Genomic DNA, 20109 nt, shown 5'->3' with positions numbered 1-20109 from the left:
GATTAACCAATACTTTGTCTTTTATTTGTTTTTTCAAAATATCAGCTTCTAGTCTTATTTATTAACTCAATAGTTCTTTTATTTTTGATTTATTAATTTCTCCTTTAATTTTTAGCATCTCTAATTTAGTTTTCATCTGAGTATTTTTAATTTGTGCACTTTCTAACTTTTTAATTTGCATGCCCAATTAATTGACCTCTGCACTCCCTAATTTATTAATATATGAACTCAAGGATATAAATTTCCCCCCAAATATTGCTTTTCTGTTCAGGCCTCATCTTTTTGAATGCTTGAAGGTCTTCTATTTTATTAAATGATCATACTTTCCCCTGCAACAATACAGTCAGTTTTTCCAGGTAGTTGGTTCTTGGTTTTACAGTTTGTTCTCTTGCTTTCTGGATTATCATTCCATGCCTTTCAATCCTTCATTGTTGATGCAGCCAGATCCTGTGTTATCCTAACTGTAGTTCCACGATATCTGAATGACGTCTTCTTAGCAGCTTGTAATATTTTGCCCTTTGTCTCGTAGTTCTTGAATTTGACTATAACTTTTCTGGGTGTTGTCAGTTGGGGGATTAAGTACAGGAAGTAATCCGTGGATTCTTCCAATCTCCACTTTTTCATCATGCTCTAGAATGTTGGGTTAGTTTTCTTGCATAATTTCCTGTAGTATGATGTTCAGGCTTTTTATTTTGTCATGATCTTCTGGTAGACCAATGATTCTCAAGTTGTCTCTTCTGAACCTGTTTTCTAAATCTTCTGTTTTGTGCATGAGGTGTTTCATAGTTTCCTGCTACCTTGTGAAGTCACTTTCTTCTAGTTGTATTCTAGATTTTAAAGACTGAATTTCATCCCTGGCTTTTTGGTCATTCATCTCCTTCTGGTCTGATTTTCTTTGAAGGTCATCTTTCATTTTCTTTAACTTGTCTTTCATCTCCTTTTCCTCTTTTTCAAGTTGGTTAATTTTGGTTTCAAGACTGTTTCCAGATGATTTATTTTGCTTTTTAGGTTCTTTTCCCAATTTTCTTCAGCCTCTCAATTGTTTTTTTAATTGTATTTTCAGTTCTTCCAAAGCATGTTTCCAATTTGTTGGAGCTTCTGTGTTTTTGTTTGGTGTTCCTTGATCCTCCTCTGTTTTATTTGCATTTTGTTGTTTGCCTGGATAGAAGCTGTAATCATAATTTTTTTTTTCTGTTGCTTACTCACATTCTACCACCACCACCTCACCCCACCCTAGTTACTTGTAGTCTTGCTCCTCTCATTTTGTGCTGGATCTGCGAGTTTGGGATGTTCTGTCCTGAAGGGGCTTCTTTGTTCTGCTGTTTGGTCAGGTAGTCTGATCTTCCCTGGCTGACATCAGAAACTGAGAAGGAGCTAGGCTTTCTGCCCTGTAATTTATTGCTGCCTTTGTCCCTTGTAGCTCAGTCAGGGAGGCTCTCGAGCTTCTCTGCCCTCTGATGGCTTCTTATCTTCCCTTATTCATGAGATTGAACCAGGTGGGGAGGAGTTGATCTGCAATGCTGACTGTGCCCTGAGGCCAAAAGCTCCAGAAAAGGGAGGGGTGGCAAGATGGAGCATTTTGCCTGAGCCTGGTCTATCTACTCTGTGCTTCTCCTCTAGGTGTCTCTATGCCACCTGTGTTCTAAGGCCTGAGCCTGGCACAGCTTTACTGGTAAGGTTCTCCCTCAGGACTAGTGCCCTTTTCCACCCAGAGATTCCAGCCACGGATGGAGGCTCAGCACTGTAGGTGTGGGAGAGGTCCTGGACCTTCCTTCCCCTTAAACTCGTGTGCTAGAGTTCAGGCTTTTTGGGGGCCCATGCCTTTTACGTTGGGTCCAGGAGGAGGATTCCCTGGCTCTGTCCTATTGTTAGATTTGGTTTTCAGTCCCCTGGAAGTGCTGTGTTTTTGATCGGTGAGGAAGAATTTACAGAGGCCTGAATTTTTGCTCCCTCTAAGTCGCCATCTTGTCCGTAAGCCCAGCTCTGTCTTCAAAAGGGGGATGCTAGTATATATATACCTTGTGTCTTTCCTTATTAGGCCTGGGTGAATGGGGAAGGGAGCATATTGATGTTAAAGATGCTGACGTATTTTTTTTTAATTGTTAACTATTAATGGAAAAGTTTTGACAACAATTATCAGAAAGATTGTTTCTTTTGTACTACATAGTCTTTCACTGTTTTGGGAATATAGCACTTCATTCTATGCTTGTCAGGTTAGAGGGAATTTAGTGAATAACAGCACAATCAATACCATATAGTAAGTAGGGAATAATTTAGGAAAAATATACAAACTAGAGATACAAATTAAGAAATTACCAAAATGAAAACCTAAGAAAATATAAATCTGTTAGCATTGAGGGTAGAAGCAGTGAGTAGAACAGTATTAGCCATTGTAGGAAAACAAGAAAAGCCTGTCATTTATGGGGGGCGAAGCATAATATAGAGATAATCCTGTTTACCACTGTTTAACCATTTAAACATTTGGTTTAGCCTAGCTTGTCCTTGAGTATGAGTGCTGATGAATTTATATACAGCTCTTTTTCTTTTCTTTCAGGCCCTTGAGATGTACAAAGACGATTGGAATAAAGTATCAGAACACGTTGGCAGTCGAACTCAGGATGAGTGTATCCTCCACTTTCTGAGACTTCCTATTGAGGATCCTTATCTTGAGAACTCAGATGCTTCCCTTGGACCACTAGCTTACCAACCTGTCCCTTTCAGTCAATCAGGAAACCCTGTTATGAGCACAGTTGCATTCTTAGCATCTGTGGTGGATCCACGGGTGGCTTCTGCAGCCGCTAAAGCTGCTTTAGGTATAAGTCTATTTTGAATATTTCTCTTGAGTATATCTATTTTTCCAACTAAAACTAGAATTTATGATGTTTTGTTGGAATTACTTCAAATTACTTTTAAAAGTAGCTATTACATTCATTTGTATATGATCCTCTAAAATGATTGGAAAATAAATGATCTTATTAATGATTTTTATGGAATTTTTGGTTTAAATAGAAAATATACTTTGATTTTATTCTAATCTTTTAAGATTTTTTTGAAAGTATGTTAATAAACAAATACTGGAGATACATAAGAATTTAGATTGTTTTGGAGTCAGTCAGTTGTACACATCCTGTATCTTCAGAAATAAATTTAGTGTGATATTTTGAGAATCATATTTTTCTAGAATCTGTAGTTATGTCATTTTTTATTCATTTAATTTTTTTTTAGCATCTTATGATTTATTTGCTTCCTATTTCTCCCTGAAATATCCTAAGGCAGGGAGGTGGTGTTTTCTACATAGAAAACACTTAAATGTTGAGCTTAGTTCTAGTTAGTTGTGTTTTGGTTATTCAAACTTTTGCTTTCAAATTCTCTTCTTTCTTCCTTTATCCTGTCAATTCCTCCACAGAACATTTTATCTATGGAAATTCAATGGTCGTTCATATCATTAAATGTTTATTAAGATAGTTCTTCCTTCCAAGAGCTTGCAATCTGATGGAAAAGACATATGCAAACAAACATGAAAAGCAAGTTATGGTATATAGGATAAAGAAGAAATAATAGATAATAGGCTCCACAATTTAGAGGGAATGCAAAAGACTTTCAGTAAAAGAAGGTCTTTTAGTTGAGAACTAGTGAGGTCAGTAGGCAGAGTAGAGAGGAGAAGTGTGTATTTTAAAATTATTTATATTTGTTGTAGTTAGAAGTTAGAATCTTTATATTTGTAGCATTGTGGACGGAAACATGTTAACTGTTTATGGATGCACTAAATTAAATTTTGTATGAATAATAAGATGTTAGAAAGATAAACTGCAGACCATTGATTAGTATAGGCTTTTCAGAAAAACCCTTTTTGATCAACACCTCATTTTAAAATATCAGAAAATCACATTCTTATGGAAACACAAAAAATAATTTTAAGAAGAGAAGTAGAACTTGCTTCTAGTCATGTCCAAGATTCTCTCAACTGCACCCTATATCTTGAACCTTTGGTTTATTTTTTCTATAGGTTTTTAATAATTGAAAATTTATGAAGAACTCTGGTTTTTTTTATTTTTTTTTAATTCTGTTAAATAGAGGAGTTTTCCCGTGTCCGGGAAGAAGTGCCATTGGAATTAGTTGAAGCTCATGTCAAGAAAGTGCAGGAAGCAGCAAGAGCCTCTGGAAAAGTAGATCCAACATATGGTCTAGAAAGTAGCTGTATTGCTGGGACTGGTCCTGATGAACCAGAGAAACTTGGTGAGTTATCATTTTTATCCACATTTTTAACAAAACACAATATTCCATCAATGTACATGTTATACTGATTTTTATCCTTTTATTATCATACTAAAATGATAGTAACACAGTTAGATTAATATGATTTCTTCTCCATCACTTTGTATATTTCATGATTTTTGGACTAGAAAATAATATTGAAGATAGTTAATGTATTGTCATTATGAAGTAAAGTTTGTAATATCTTAATTATTGAGAATTATTTCTAGGACTGTAAATATCAGTATTTAGGATTCATTTCTATTTAGTCCTTAATTTTTTTTTTTAAGGAACTCTTGAGTTTCTTGGGTTCTTGTCCCTTCTTTGCTACATTTTTCAAGAACGCATCTGTAAAATGAAATTTAATGAGATGACCCCTATTGTCCATTTCTACCAATTTTAAAATTGTATGATTTTAAAATCATACAATATAAGCTCCTCATTAAAACCTTGTAGATTCAATTCATATAGTATTGATATTGAGATATAGTGAACTGAAATATTCTAATTTAATATTTTCCTAATATTCACCAGCACCATTGATGTGGATATATTGGGACGAGATTTATTTTTCCAAATACAAACATATCACATGTATGTTGCAAACATATCACAGGCAATAACATTTTAATTTTGAAAGCTTTAGAAAAATATTTTGAGGTTTATTAAAATCAAGGTGCTTAATTCAGACAGAACAAGTGCTGAGTAGAGACATGTTTCACCTTTTTTAAAATTTTCATTTACAAAGATTGAATTTATCTAACAGCTGTAAAATCTTTTTTAAGATTAAGAACAGGATGGAAAAATTTGAAGGAATTATTCTCTGAATAAAAATGGATAATAAATATGCACAGTCATGCTTAGGGTTAACTATGTTGCAATCCTAATCAGTGATCTCTAAGGCATTTCATAAGGATGCATTCTGCATTTCACCCTTTTTCTTTCCTTAAAGATTTATTCCTGCTATCTTTACTTTTTTGTATCACCTACACTTACCATGCCTCTTTGCAGAGATCTTAAGCTCTCTTTTAAAAGATGAAAACAAAGTAACCTCAATCAGGGAATCATTACTGCAATCACATCCAATGTCATATACAGTGATACACTGTTATAATTCTCTACTGCTACAGTAGAAATTGGAAATGCCTTTTCAAATCTTATCGTTGGAAACAAGCTTGGGTATTATAATTTCTTGTGTGTTGTGTTATTCTATTTACATTATTATAGCTGTTGTTCATATTGTTAGTCTTACTCTCTTTACATCACTAAAGTTTTTATATGCTTTTTCCCATGATTTATCTTAATAGTTATTGTTTCTTACAGTACAATAATTGTTGTAAATTCACACATTACTGTCTACTTGTAGGCCAGTTTACTTGTTTAGATATTCCCTAATTTATTGGCATCTATCTTGTTTTTAGTTCTTTACCACTACAGAAATTTTCAGTTATGAATATTTTTGAATGTATGGGGGTTTTTTCCCTTAACTTTATTGGGGTATTGTAAGGTGGAAAAGGGATTAATTTTTAAAGCATTGGACTTGTTTAGGAATTTAATTAATTCCAAAGAGATTTTAATTACAATTTTTTTACAAAATGTAGAAAGAGTGAAGCAAGAAATCAGAGAGAGGATAAGGTAAGATATCTAGCTTGAGCACTATGTAATTTACTCCTGTCCCCTCTGGGCAGGCAGAATTAGCTTCAGCCGGCCTCGGTAAAGCAGAGGACCCAGGAAGTATCTCGAGTAGGTCTCTCCAGAGGATACTTTTTTTCAGAAAAATCTAGCAGTTATGGGTCAGCTTTTCACTCAACATGTGTCAGTTCAAAGGAACAGGGTCTCAGGTCCAGTCAGCACATCAAAAATAAAGAATTCCTTCAGTCTCCACTTTCAAAAAATGAAGAAGTGAATCTCTCAGGAAGTAAGAGCTCTTTTTCAAGAAGCTTGTTTTTGTCACTTCCTGTGTCTTCCCCTAATTTTACATCCACCAATCATAGTTGACACTTTTTTTTAGGACTGCACAGGAGGCAGTCAGTCAATTCTGAGTCATCACCCACTATCACACACATGGGCCACAGGTCTTCCACTTGTGTGAAATGGGGTATTTGCACCTGTAACCGAGAAAATGTGGTTTTGCTAAGACTGTGAATTGCCAAAATTGTAAAGGTTTCAGCCAAACTGTAAAGATAATTTTTATTGTCTTGATTTAAAATCTGAAATTAACTGGTTGCCATGGAAAAATTCCCAAATATGAAAATACCCAAGTCAGTTGGGTTTTATGGCGATTTTAATTAATACAAATGAAGGAATTAAGGGAAGGAGAGAGACAGGGACAGACACAGACTTTATCACTCACCACAAGATCGTCTCCAAGCTGGGTTCTTCCACTCCGAACTGAAATTAGCCTCCAAACTGAATTCAATTGCCCTGAACTTGTTCCTTCACTTCCTTTTAAAGAGATTTTTCTCTTGTATCACCTCCCCTAAATTTTCACGTCTACCAATCACCGTAGACACTTTTTCCCAGGACTGCCCATTCTTAGTTCACATCTTCTTTTGTCCTCACCTCGGTTACATAAAATCTACGGAGTACTTCACATCTCTTTTGTTAAGCTTGCCTTTTGTAAGTTGCTTGACCTTTTAGTGATTAATTTAACCTTTATAGGTACTTAACACCCTTTTGTATTAGATCTAAAAATAGACCTAGCTTAAGGTTCTAGCTTCACTATAAGTATGAGTTAGGGACTTTTCATTGTTCAATCAGGAGTTTACAACTTTATCTTCCCCATAGGCACTATCTGAGTAGAGTGGAGTAATTTTAAAAGTTCTCAATACATTCCTGACCAAGTACCTCCATTGTTAAAAATGGGGGAAAACTTAACCAAATCTTCTAAGGTATACACCTTTGTTGATTAAATCTAAAGATGGGTAGATCTCCATACTTAACTTTTAAGTACTGTGTTCTAAAAATAGAAAGGGGTAACAATTTAATCTTCACAATCAGGGGAGAATGAAATATTTTCATTGTTTCATTGTTATAATCAGGAGAGTGTTAAATTTAATTTTCATAATCCCCTCTGATGATCATTAGGAGACTAGTCTCCCCATTGATCATTTAAGATAATCATCTTGTACCCCTAAAAAATTCTAGCTACAGGTATATACAATATTTCACCTTCTAAGAGGAAACTACAATAGTTAGAGATAAGAGGGAAATAGAAAAGAGAGAGAAAAAGCAAAGCCAATGTTTGTTAGGCTCATTAATAAAAAGTCAGTTGGGGACAATCCCCTTTGGTACATTTACAATAAATTTTCAACCTCCATTACTTCAATCAATTGCCCCCAAAAGGTCATTATGGATATTCTTGATGCAGTGTAGGTTTCTGCAGGCATTTTTCTTCAAACAGTTCGTTCTCTGGATTCAAGGAGTTAGCAAACTTTTTTTCCAGGAATTTTTTTCAAACAAAATTTTAAATCTTGGATTTCTTTATGAAAATATAATAAAATACAATCTCCCTGAAGAAGTTGTTCACCAACACCAAGATCAACTCAAAGTGGTTGAGTTATAGGGTGTATAAGTTAATTATCAAAAGAAAAAACAAAAACATAATAGAAAAATAAATAGAAGAAAAAAATTAAGTTTTTGAGAGAAATAAAAAAGTCCAAATCAGAATCAAAATATAAAAAAATTATATATATAAAATTTCTGAATAAAAAAAGAATCAATTCATAATAGGTCTTTTTATTAGGGTCCAATTAAAGTAAATTTCTGTCCTACCAGTCTGAGGGTGGGGGTGGGAATGCAGTAATATTGTATTTGCCCATTATAAGTCAGGAGTACAGGAAGTTGCCATACTATAACAGAGAAAAGGACTAGATTTTTTGTAAAAGGGAGGTGCCATTCCCTGGTGTGATCTTTTATCATTTCTCAGGGATTTGGGAGCCAGAACAGCTAATTGTTCGGTACTTTCATAGAAATTATGAGAAATGTGATTCTAGGAGTCTTGTGTCTTAACATATGTCAAGCATTGCAACCTTGAGTCTCACACTAAGTTCAAGTCCTTTCATATTGGCATAGAAGTTCATCAATCCCACCTGCATTGCTTTATTTCTTTTTAGTCCTGTGTGCCTTTTTTGGGGGGCACTATTCCTGTTAAGTCTAGGCTTCTATTGCACTGTATATGTGAAGTCTGTGTTCCTTTTTTTTAATCCCATTTCATATAATCAGACATAAACATTCATCACAATCCCAAAATATTTATCAATAAATGGCAGATTTCCATAGTCTAAAGCTCTTGGGTATGCATTTATATGCTAGGCATTGGGCATCTAGCTTATTCTATTGCAAAAATAAAAAATATTTAAAAGAAAATCTTCTCGATACTGGTGATATGTGCTTCAAATGCAAAAAAATGAGAGGAGAATAAATAAAATACTGTATGGCTCACGTAGGAAGAAAAACAAAATTGTTAAAAATGTGTATAATTCATAATCCCAGAGGTACTTTGTTAAAAAATTCATTTCTTCTTTGCCACTATTTGGAGGGGAGACAAAACTGAAAAGATTTAACATCAACAAAATCAAAAATAAAACAAAATTGGAGGGGCAGTAGCACCCTGAGTAATTTTTGGATGAGCTCCACTTAAGTTGTACTCTTGAGGAGTTTGTTGGTTTGAATTATCTTTTTCCCAATTTCTATACCTAGAATTTTCATTTCTAAAATTTTAATTCCTGTTGTCATTATAATTATTTCTATCAGTCCTAAAGTTGTGATTTCTATGATCATTATTATAGTTATTTCTATAGTTATTATTTCTGATTGCTTTGAATAAATTTCTACAGTCCATCATTTTGTGGCCCTTCTCACAGAAGTGACAGATAATGGATTGGTAGTAAGATTCTCAGAGAGGCAAGCACCATTGGTTGAGTATCATACCCTTTTTCCTGTTTATCAATCCTATGTCTTAAATATTTCAATTCTTTCTCATTGTCTCCATGAAATCATTAGTTTCTTCCTCTTTTTCTTTGTTTCCTTTTGAAACATATACAGCAATTTTTCTCAATTCATCAAGATCCATTTCAGGTCACCTTGGGCAATGAGTTCTAAAATAATCCCTTATCACTTTGCAAGAGTTACTGACAAAGTGTCTTCTAATTTGTTTTATGCAATTTTCATTAGAAAGATCAAAATCTTGGTACTGACCCCCCAAACTCAATGAGCTTATCCATGAATCTGGAGGGTATCTCATTATCATTTTGCTCAAGTTTTTCAAATTCTGTACATTTATTTGTGTTTTCAGAGCACACTCTCATTGCAGTTAGAATGGCCTCCCTACAATGATATAGTTGTACATAATCTTCTGAGATGTTATAGTCCCATCTGGGATCTTGTGATGGCCAGTGTGCTGCACCCCTGGATTTTATTAACATGAGAAATTATTTTATTTTTCTCATTTTCCATTAGGAAAGCCTGAGTAGATTTTCAATGTCTTTGTAAGACAGATCATACTGAAAAAATATGTCAGCCGTCTTTTTCATTACCACAAAGGAATCTTCTTCAAAAGTGGGTACATTGTGTGTCAATTCATTATGTCTTTGGAAGTAAAAGGTATATGGTGTCTTAGTGTTACTCCATCCCCATTTCTTTGTATTTCAGGCACTTCCCTTAAGGGGAAAAGGAATTTATTTTAAATTGGTAATGGTGAGTCAGTTTGGGTAGTAACAGTTTTGTTAGAAGGGCAAGATTTCTGAGGGGCTGGGATTGGTCGGGGGGTGGGAGAAGACGGGATTTCAGTAAAAGGATCTTGGGAAGTAAGGTCAACCAAGAGTTGCACAGCACGAGCTTGATAGTTCTGCAGCTGAGCTACAGGAGAGGGGTCTCCCATCTCTAGTTCAGGGAAAGGATTTTTCTCCTTTTTAGGTTCAGGAACAGACTTGTAAAAGACATGTTTTGAGAGGGGTTGGTCTTTGCCATTTGACTATATAAGAAGTATATGAAATTCTCTAATTGGATTTGCGTATCTGCCTGCTTTTCAGCTTTTATTTATTTTTTATTTTATTTTATTTTATTATTTTATTTTATTTTCAGCTTTAATTTTTCGCATGGTAGCATTTTTTTGTCAGACTACTTAGAAAAATAAAATTACCTATTCTTAAACCTTTAAGATTCCTAATTGTGTAAAAGCCAGAAAACTGTCATGTAATGTAGCATCCATTTTTATTTATTTATTCATTATGTACATTTTATTTGTTAAATTGTTTATAATTCTGGTTTTAGTCAGTAGATGGCACTACTGGCTAGGGGTTAAAATCAGGGTGTGAAAATTAAAGGTAATGGTGTGGTTCCTTTAAGGATGTCACACCTTGATTTGATTAACTCCTTGTTTGGAGGGTGGGAGAGGATTAACTCCTTTTGTTGCAGACTAAGTAGAGGAGAGGCAACTGAAAGCAGCTGATTTTCCTCTTAGGGTAAAACTGCCAGAATCATGTGTTTTTATCACATGCTTCCAGGCCCCCTTTTTAGAATGGCCAGGGGCAAAAAAGTTTTATAAATTTTTTTTTTAACCATATTTGGGCTGTGAAAGTGTCTTTGTTGTTTTACTTTAATCTTCCTCACTGATCTCTCCAGGTTTTACTTCTCACTTAAGTTAATCCTAGAGACATGGGGTTTGGAAACAAGAAAGTAGAATTTCTGTTGGGGCAGATGGAGGACTATTTTCACCTTCCTAAGAGAGAGTGAACACTTTTCCTCACAGGTTTTTGCCCTCATAGCTAATTAAGAGACAAGGCAGTGTAGCTCCCACAGCTGATTTGTGTAGATTCAAAATAAGCTATCAAACGCTGACTTTGGGATAGTCACAAAAGTAAAGGAAAAGTTTAGAAAAGCTAAGAAGATTGAGGGTATTTCATCACAACTGATGTGGTCTGCCAAAAAAAATTTAATCTTCACAATATGTGCCTAGCAAGCATTGAGGTCTCTGGTTTCAAATGGTATGTGATATTCAATTTCTTTACTTTCTAGAAAGGTTTCACCTAGTGTATGTTTTGCTATTCAGGACTGGTGCTGAGTTCTCTTTAGTGTTAATTTTTAAAGCATTTTATCTTTAGGGGCATCTGTGTCTTTTGAATTTAGCTATAAATATTCTACATTTGGTATCTTATTCTTTTGAATGTGGGTTTGAGCTTCAAAAAAGTTTTGAGAAGTGATAAATCTACCAATTTTGATGGTCTCATGCTAAGTTACTTGTCTTACTTCTTTCAGAGTTACATGATTTCGTGTTTCATTAGTTTCTTCTGATCTGTTATAGGTCTTTCATTGAACTTGTCTTAATCCTTGTTATTTGTGCTTTGTTAGGAACGTCTTTATATTGATATAAAAACTTACGTATCAAGTAGGATAAGAGTTAAAACCACTATTCTAGAACTAATAGCAAGTTTAGTTAAAACCATAATATTTATACTTCTGCCTCACTGGTTAACCCTTTTCAACTCCTCAGGATTAATTAAAACAACCAAAAAGATGCCTAGTAATACAATAGTATTAACTGTTTTTAATTCTCTAAGTCATCAATATCTGAATTTGTTGTCTTTTGATAATAGTGTGTGCTTAATAAATCATTATTGACGAGTTTTAGTTGAAAAAATCTCAAGCAGCATCTTATGCATGAAGCTTTTCACCTGTTACTATGTATGTACAGCTGTAAGAAATTGGAGCCTTTTTTTCTTTATTAAAAGCTAAAGAGAACAACAACAAGATAGTATAATTATTTTTGAATGAGATATAGGCAAAATTCTCAAATGCTAAGCAGTTATAGTTAATGTGATATGTATTGGGCTCTGACTAATGGAATAAATTATGAGAAGAACAGATGGTTCTCCTTGGGGGATCTGCTCAGTAGGAATGAACTGGGTCACTAAGCAATCTGTAACTCGTACTTTAAATTTGATTTGTACTGGAGTGTACAGAGGAAAGAGAGGTATCAAGTTTACACTTAAACTTGATATGACAAATTATTGTCCTGTTGCATGAGTTATACTGGTTTGAAATATAATTTATAACTTTTATTTTCTTAGTTTATTTATGTTGTTATCTTTTGATAATGATATATTAGAAATGTAGTAATTTAGATGTTTATTTACCTGTAACAAAACAAATAGAGGAAAATTGGAAGTGATTTTTATTAGTTTAGAAATTTCCATATTTATATATATATATATATATTTTTTTTTAATTTAAACATTATTTTATTTGGTCGTTTTCATACATTGTTCATTGGAAACAAAGATCATTTTCTTTTCCTCCCCTCCCCCCCCCCCCCCACCTTTCCCTCTCCCATAGCCGATGCACGATTCCACTGGTTATCACATGTGTTCTTGACTCGAACCCATTTCCCTGTTGTTGGAATTTGCATTATAGTGTTCATTTAGAGTCTCTCCTCAGTCTTATCTCCAACCCTGTAGTCAAGCAGTTGTTTTTCATCTGTGTTTTTACTCCCACAGTTTATCCTCTGCTTGTGGGTAGTATTTTTTTTTAGATCCCTGCAGATTGTTCAGGGAAATTGCATTGATACTAATGGAGAAGTCCATCACCTTCGATTGTACCACAATGTATCAGTCTCTGTGTATAATGTTTTCCTGGTTCTGCTCCTTTCGCTCTGCATCACTTCCTGGAGGTTGTTCCAGTCTCCATGGAATTCCTCCACTTTATTATTCCTTTGAGCACAATAGTATTCCATCACCAACATATACCACAATTTGTTCAGCCATTCCCCAATTGATGGGCATCCCCTCGTTTTCCAGTTTTTGGACACCACAAAGAGCGCAGCTTATATATATATTTTAAAAGAAAGCTGTCCGACTCATTTTCACTTCAAGTGATTATTTTGTCTACTTTTAAAAGTACAAGCATTTCATGTATGTGCAAACAGTGCATACCATATTCTTGGAATTTTTAGTTTAGTTTAGGTATAAATTTTGTGAGTATTATTCTGATACTCTGTGTTATTGAGGTGTATTGAATGTCAGCTATGACAGGTAATAAGCTGGAATAGCTTTGAATACAACCTCTGGAGTAAACTACTTTTTGTTTGTTTATAATTATTTCTTATATAATAACCATCACTACCACCAAAAAACATTTAACTGAAGAAATGTATGAAAAAAGATTATGTACAAAACCAAAAAATCTTTGCTGTATTCAATTTGTTTGAAAACATGTAAATTATATATGTATGCTAATATAAACATCTGCTTTTGAGTTCCCTTTGGATTTCTTTTACTTGGATACTTTTTTTCTCTTGTGGCTGTTATTTTTTAAAATGTAATCCTGATGTATGTTGTTCTTTCTTTTCTTCTTATATTTGCCTTATTTTCTTTGTATTTCCAGAATTTGAAAGCTGTCAATCCATTACATTCAGATATAACATTCTTTTTAGCTCATTCTCCCATTCATTGCATTTATATTATTTCCAGTTATTCTGGCATTGCAGTTACAGCTTCCATGAATATTTTCGTACATACCCAGCTTTTTACCCTCCTAATAATGTCCTTAGGACCTAACCCTTTTAATAGTATTTCTAGTCAATGAGCACAAACCAGCTTTATGGCTCTTAGTGTACTTATCAGGCCTGTTTCTCCATGTTCCTATTAGTATTTAATTTGATCACTTTAGCCTATCTGGTTCTCAGTTAACATATATTGTTACCAAGACCATATTTCACTAGATTGGTCCTTAGGTAGCAGTCATAATCTGTTGCCAGAATCGTACTCTTTCAAAATAAGTCTTTCTAGCTTGATCATAGCCAATGGAACTTTTGTTCCAGTGCCACAACCCCTCAGGGATGCAGTTATTACCTCTATAGAATGATGAGTGTCAAAGTAAAATTTTTGCAGAATATTTATGCTCTCTAAGTCATTGTTGCCCCATCAGAAGCTGTGTTTGGATTGTGTATGCTCAGCTTTAGATCTACTACTAAGCTCATGCAGGTGTGTGGGGACTCTCCAGATTTCTCTTGTTTAACTTGTCCAAGGTTCTGTTCGTCTCTTTAATTTCTTTCTTGTTTATTTTTTTGTTAGATTTACCTAGCTCTGTGAGGGGAAAATTAATGTTCATCACTATTATTGTTTTGTAATCTATATCCATCTGTCTCTCATTTATTTTTTCCATTAAAATTCTGGGTGCTTTAACAGTGCATACAGGTCAAATATTGATATCCATAGTAGCCTCCTCCACAACATAATATAGTTATTTTGTTTATCCCTTTCAATTATGTCCCATTTAGCCACAACACTGACAGAATTCATGACTATTTCTCTTGCCTTCTCTGTGTCATCTGATGCATAGTATATTCTGCTACAGCTCCTCTCCTTCACTGTACGTTTGCTTCTAATTTTCAGGGTATAGCTTATAAACAACGCGTTACCGGGTACTGGTTTTTGATCCTTTCTGATATCCATTTTCTTCCCATGTATGAGTTCATCCCAGTATACTCAATGTCATAGTTATTATGTGTGCATTTCCTTCTCTGATCCTCCTCACTGTTTCCTTCTTCCGTTCTTTCTGCTGTATCCCTTTTCATATGTCCAATTTCGTTTGACCAATACTTATATTCACATCCCTTCCCAAAGATCTCCCCTTTCCCTCCTACCTCCAAATTGGCCATGCTTCCCCAAGGTCAATCTCTTTTCCCTTCTGCCTTCCCTTTTAATTCTTACTCTATCTACCTTTCAAAAAATACTTTCCTTTTCCTCTAGTTGTGTCCTCCTACTTCTTGATTCTTTTATCCCTTCATCTTACTCCCATACCTCATGATATATATTCCCCTCTTAAGTGTTCCTCCCCTTTCTCCCTTTTCTTATCCCCATATCCTCCTTTCTCTTAATTACCTCTTCTTATTACCTCAGACCCCCTAAGGAGATCTTAAGCCAATCCCTATTCTATTCTATTCTATTCTATTCTATTCTATTCTATTCTATTCTATTCTATTCTATTCTATTCTATTCTATTCTATTCTATTCTATTCATTCTATTCTATTCCCTTCCCTCTTGTTTCTTATATCAAGAAAATTTTTACTCTTTTAATTGTGTATGTTCTTTCTTTATTGCAAGTCTGATGACAGTTGGGTTCTAGCACTATTGTTCTGGTTTCAGTTAATTTCCCCATGGTTAGTATTGTGGTCTAAAGATTGCCTTTTATTACTTCTCTGCTGAACTTTTTGATCTACTTCCCAAATTTCTTATTCCTTGGATGTGAGTTATCAAGTTCAAAAGAGGGCTCGCACACATACGTGTTATGCTTCAATTGTCATGTGTCATAATATGAGTTATGTTACTATTGTGTTCATTTTTAAGGAGCAAATTATTTAATAGAATTTCACAGTTTCATATGCACTCTTTTTAGGTAGTTTTTATATTGACATGTTAATCTTATTGTTTTGAGCATGTAGTTGTGTAGTTGTGTAGTTGTGGCAACTATAGGATAACACACTGAATAGAACTTCAGGCTTAGAGGCAGGAGAACCTAGATTTAAACTTAATCTAATGCTTTACTAGTGTAAATGATTAGTTAATACTTTTCCCCCCAACAGAGAGCTATTTCATTTTACAAAGAATTTTCAGCCTATTCATTAATTTTTAGTGACAGTTAAAAGTTGCTCTAAAGTGGGATATAAGGAAAGACAGCAGAAAATATGATGGTGTATTATATGTTTTGTAATTTTAAAAAAGTGAAGGAGGCCAAAGGTTTGTAAATTATTCACAAACCTTACAAACCATCAAATTGTTGAAGGGTGCAAAAATTTTTTATTTTTATATATTTTTTTAAACCCCCACCCTCCGTCTTAGAATCAATATTGTGTATTGGTTCTAAAGCAGAAGAGTGGTAAGGACTAGGCAATGGGGGTTAAGTGGTTTGCCCATGGTCACACAGCTAGTAAGGGTCGGAGACCAGAATCGAACCTCGGACTTTCCATTTAAATGGAAATCAATTTTACCTTAATAGACAATAAATGATAAATGACTACATTGGAATCATTTTAGAATCAGATATCTATGTATACACTTAATTTTATCATAGGAAGAATAAATTGCTTTCATTAATAGTAAATCAGGCTCTATGTTGATTTATGTATCAATTGTTGATTCTGAAAAACAATAAATGGATAAACATAGGTGTATTTTTTATCTCTGATTATTACCATTTCTTAGAGGAATTTAATTTGATATCATTGTCATAGTCAGGAATGGGGGGGAGCTGAGAAATCACCTTATTTTTTTGTCAAATATAGTGATGTGTCAGCCAAGGAAAGCACCAATTTTGAATATAAGCTCATTGGCAGTATATTATAGAGGAAGAAGATATAAATTCATGTAGCATTATTGCCTCACAAAAAATTAAATTTCCTTTAATGGGAAAAGTAACCTTCAGAAAGCTTGGCATAAGCTTTAATTATGTCAAATCATTCTGAATTCTTTAATAAATGAAGCTGGAAGGGAGGACAGCATCAAATATATGTAAAATGATATAAATATGCCATCATTTCCCTACCAATTTTTTCCTCCCAACATTGATCACTACATTTAGTCTTTTACTGCTTCTGTACCAGATACATTAATGAATTTGTATGAAAATGGTGTTCAGTTAAATGAAACCAACGAGAGTAAATACACAGAAGAAAAGTTTTGGAAGTGATATAATTTTAAGAACATTTTCATAATCATCCAAGGTGGTGGTGATGGTGAATAGATTCCTCTATAGATATATCAGAGATGGCATTATCCTTAAAAAGTCAACCAAGAAAAACTAATTGACCATTAACACAGATTTGTTTTGTTTTTTAAACCCTTGGAAATCAATGGCAAGAGTGGTAATGGCTAGGCAATGGAGGTTAAGTGATTTGCCATGGGTCACAACTAGGATGTTTCAGAGGTTAGATTTGAACCTAGGACCTCCTGTCTCTAGGCCTGGTTCTCAATCTACTGAGCTACCCAACTTCCCCCCAGCATATACTTTTTTGAGACCCCCCCCCCCCAAATGAGCAAAAATTTTTCTTTCAAGGCTCTTTTCCAGATGATGTTTTCATTGCATATATACAAAGTTTATTGATACTTGGCAACCAGAGAGATAATGTTATTCAGTAATGCTTGATTATTGTGAAAAGATAAAATGAGAAACATATATACTAAAAAATACTTACCCTATGCAAACTTCAAGTAGAAGGGAGATTTCACATAGATGTAGATATTCTCTAGCTTTCCCTCTTTTTGAATAACATTGTGCTGATTGTTTCAGTGCTTAGATCACTATAGTCTCTCCTTCATTAGATATAAGTCTTCTCATTCATTCAACAAATACTTAAAGAAGACATAATAAAATGTAAAAGAACTACAACCTTCAAGGACATCTTGAGAGACCTAATTGTTCATACAGGGGAATAAAAGTGGATAAAGAAAGCATGTTTCTCAAATTGTTTCATGCAGTTAGACAGACATCCCATAATTAATGAATCCATCAGTGTACATATCTGGTATAGACATTATAGTTGGACTGTAATTTGGCTTGAAAATTAACGGGTAGATTCATTTGGACAATTATATAGTGCTTCCTCTCTTGTTGGTATCCTTTGTTTTGACATCACCTATTTATTTCTGAATGGATTTCTCTCCTCCCTAAACAGCCATCTTTTATAACAAGGAAAAAATAAAGAGCTAAGCAAAACTAACCCAGGGATTGAAAAAGTCTGATGTGTAGAGTTCTACACAAGTAGTCCTTTACCTCTTCTAAAAGGAAAGAAAGAAGATTCTGCCTCACATCTTTTTTTTAGGGGATCACACTTAATCATTTTAATTTCACCGCATTTTGTCTCAGTTATTTTGTTATTTCCATTTGCATTGTTTTCATAATCTAGGTTGTTTTCCTGGTTCTGCATACTTCACTTTGCATCGGTTTATGTATTAGATGTCTTCCTGTGATTTTTTTAATTTATCATATTCATTGTTTCTTGCAATGCAATAGTATTAGATTATATTTGTGTACCAGAAATAAGTTAGTAATTTCCCAGTCACTTGACTGTGCAGCAGTTTCATTCATAAACTGCTTTTATTCATCTTAAGTTGTATCCTTCCTCCAGAACATGGCTTTCAAAAGTCTATATTCTTTGCAGTTTTTTGTATGGGTACTATAGCATTTGTTATAGGTCTAAAAGAATCAAAACTGCAAGTGATCCAAAGGGCAAATGAAAAATTGAATTATTATAAAATGAGATCATGCTCACCAGATTTTATTTTTATTCAAGAAGCAATTAACCAAAAAATGGTGTGGATTAGTCATGTTGGACTTTAACGGTATTGGGTTGCAAGCCGAAGAAATAGTTTGGTATGTTTACTAGATGGATAGGGGAGCTAACCAGTAATTATTCGATTACAGTGTCTCCAATAGTTGTATACTGAGCTGATAGCCAGCTTTCTATAAAGAGTAGGAGCTGTGTCACTCCATTTAATAACCATTTATTTATGTTCTTTTTTGTTTTAAAAATACTTTTAGAGAAAAACAGAAACCGATGTGTAATCTAGCATGTGGTTGGGAAAGACAACCCTGATAATAATATTGTTGTACATGTCACTTTTCAGGAACAGGAGGCCCAGAAATGACTGTGTTAATTACATTCCATATCATCAAATACAATTCACAGTTTATAAATAGCTGAGGGCTTCTCACCATGAGAATTTTCAAAACACCATTCAGAGCCAAAAACAAAGTCAGACAGCTATGCAAATGAAGAATTTGGCAGTTAAACTTGTAAAGGAAGTCAAGTGGTTTTAATTATTAAGACTTTTTTTTACAGATAGAACAAGACTTTCCTGCTTTCCTGCTGTTGCACACAAAGGACTTTTAGGTCCTCAGGTATTGAAATACATAGCCAACTTTCTAGCTTTTGGCAACCAAGATTGAGATACCTACAATTTGAGTTCCATTTCAAGAACTTTGGCTAAAGGGAATATTTAATAGTTTGCTGTAATGACCATCATATTTATCTAAGATTTCTATTTTTAGTAACATTTATTTTTATGTTCTTTTTATAGCCCTGTTGCCTGATAATAGGTGTATTTTTTGGTATGCTCATCCATTAGGCTTGTACCTAAACAAATGGGTAGCTATCACCTGAAATACTTATTAAATACTACCATTTATGTGATAAAACTTAGTTATAAATATATTTAGTCAATCAATTAGTGAGATTATTCTGTGCAAGGCCCCATGTTACATGTTATGATAAATGGAAAGACATTTTAAGATATTATTTTATGGTCTTTGACCTCGAGATTATAATCTTTTTAATATGTTCTTTATCTTTATTTAGTCCCTCCCTCCCCTTCCCACAATATCAAGTCATCATTTGATAAAATGGATAGATTATGTGAATTATATAGACTTGAAAATTTTATTAGAAACACAAAATTCTAGGATTGGAAGTAACTTCAGAAGTCATTTAGTCTAGGCTTCCTAATTTAGAGATAAGGAAACTGAAAAGACTGGAAAAGTAAAAGAATTTGATGTAACTAATGATAGTAGAACTAAACCTGTGACCGAATATATTCCTCACTTAGGCAAGAAGGTAAGCAATAATGAATGGTGGAAGGAAAGTGCAAGACATATTCAAGTGGCAGCAAATAGACCATTTGATCTGTAGGAGAAGACTCATGTAGGAGTATCATGGAGAAATAGGGCTATGGAAATATGGAAATAGTTTGGATAGACCCTCAAGTCCATGGTTTTTTAATTTTCCCCTCTACATAGTGAGTCTGAAATGGGACTTTATAAAAAGTACCATTGTAGAAATGTTAAATCTAACGGTTCTAGAT

General features: G+C 34.0%; 1 protein-coding gene across 1 annotated transcript in view; it reads left to right on the top strand.

Moving 5' to 3' along the window:
• The window catches only part of SMARCC1 (SWI/SNF related, matrix associated, actin dependent regulator of chromatin subfamily c member 1), a 156631-nt gene that overhangs the window by 88697 nt on the left and 47825 nt on the right, over positions 1-20109 (top strand). The window contains exons 20-21 of the mRNA XM_001366884.5: positions 2555-2813; positions 4075-4236. Coding sequence (XP_001366921.1) covers positions 2555-2813; positions 4075-4236 — 421 coding nt within the window. The remainder of the gene's footprint in view (positions 1-2554; positions 2814-4074; positions 4237-20109) is intronic.

The sequence above is a fragment of the Monodelphis domestica genome, chromosome 7 (assembly GCF_027887165.1).
Source record: "Monodelphis domestica isolate mMonDom1 chromosome 7, mMonDom1.pri, whole genome shotgun sequence".
In the NCBI taxonomy this organism is placed as follows: domain Eukaryota; kingdom Metazoa; phylum Chordata; class Mammalia; order Didelphimorphia; family Didelphidae; genus Monodelphis; species Monodelphis domestica.
Note: the sequence above shows the minus strand (reverse complement) of the source record. Positions and strands in the feature narration are given on the sequence as shown.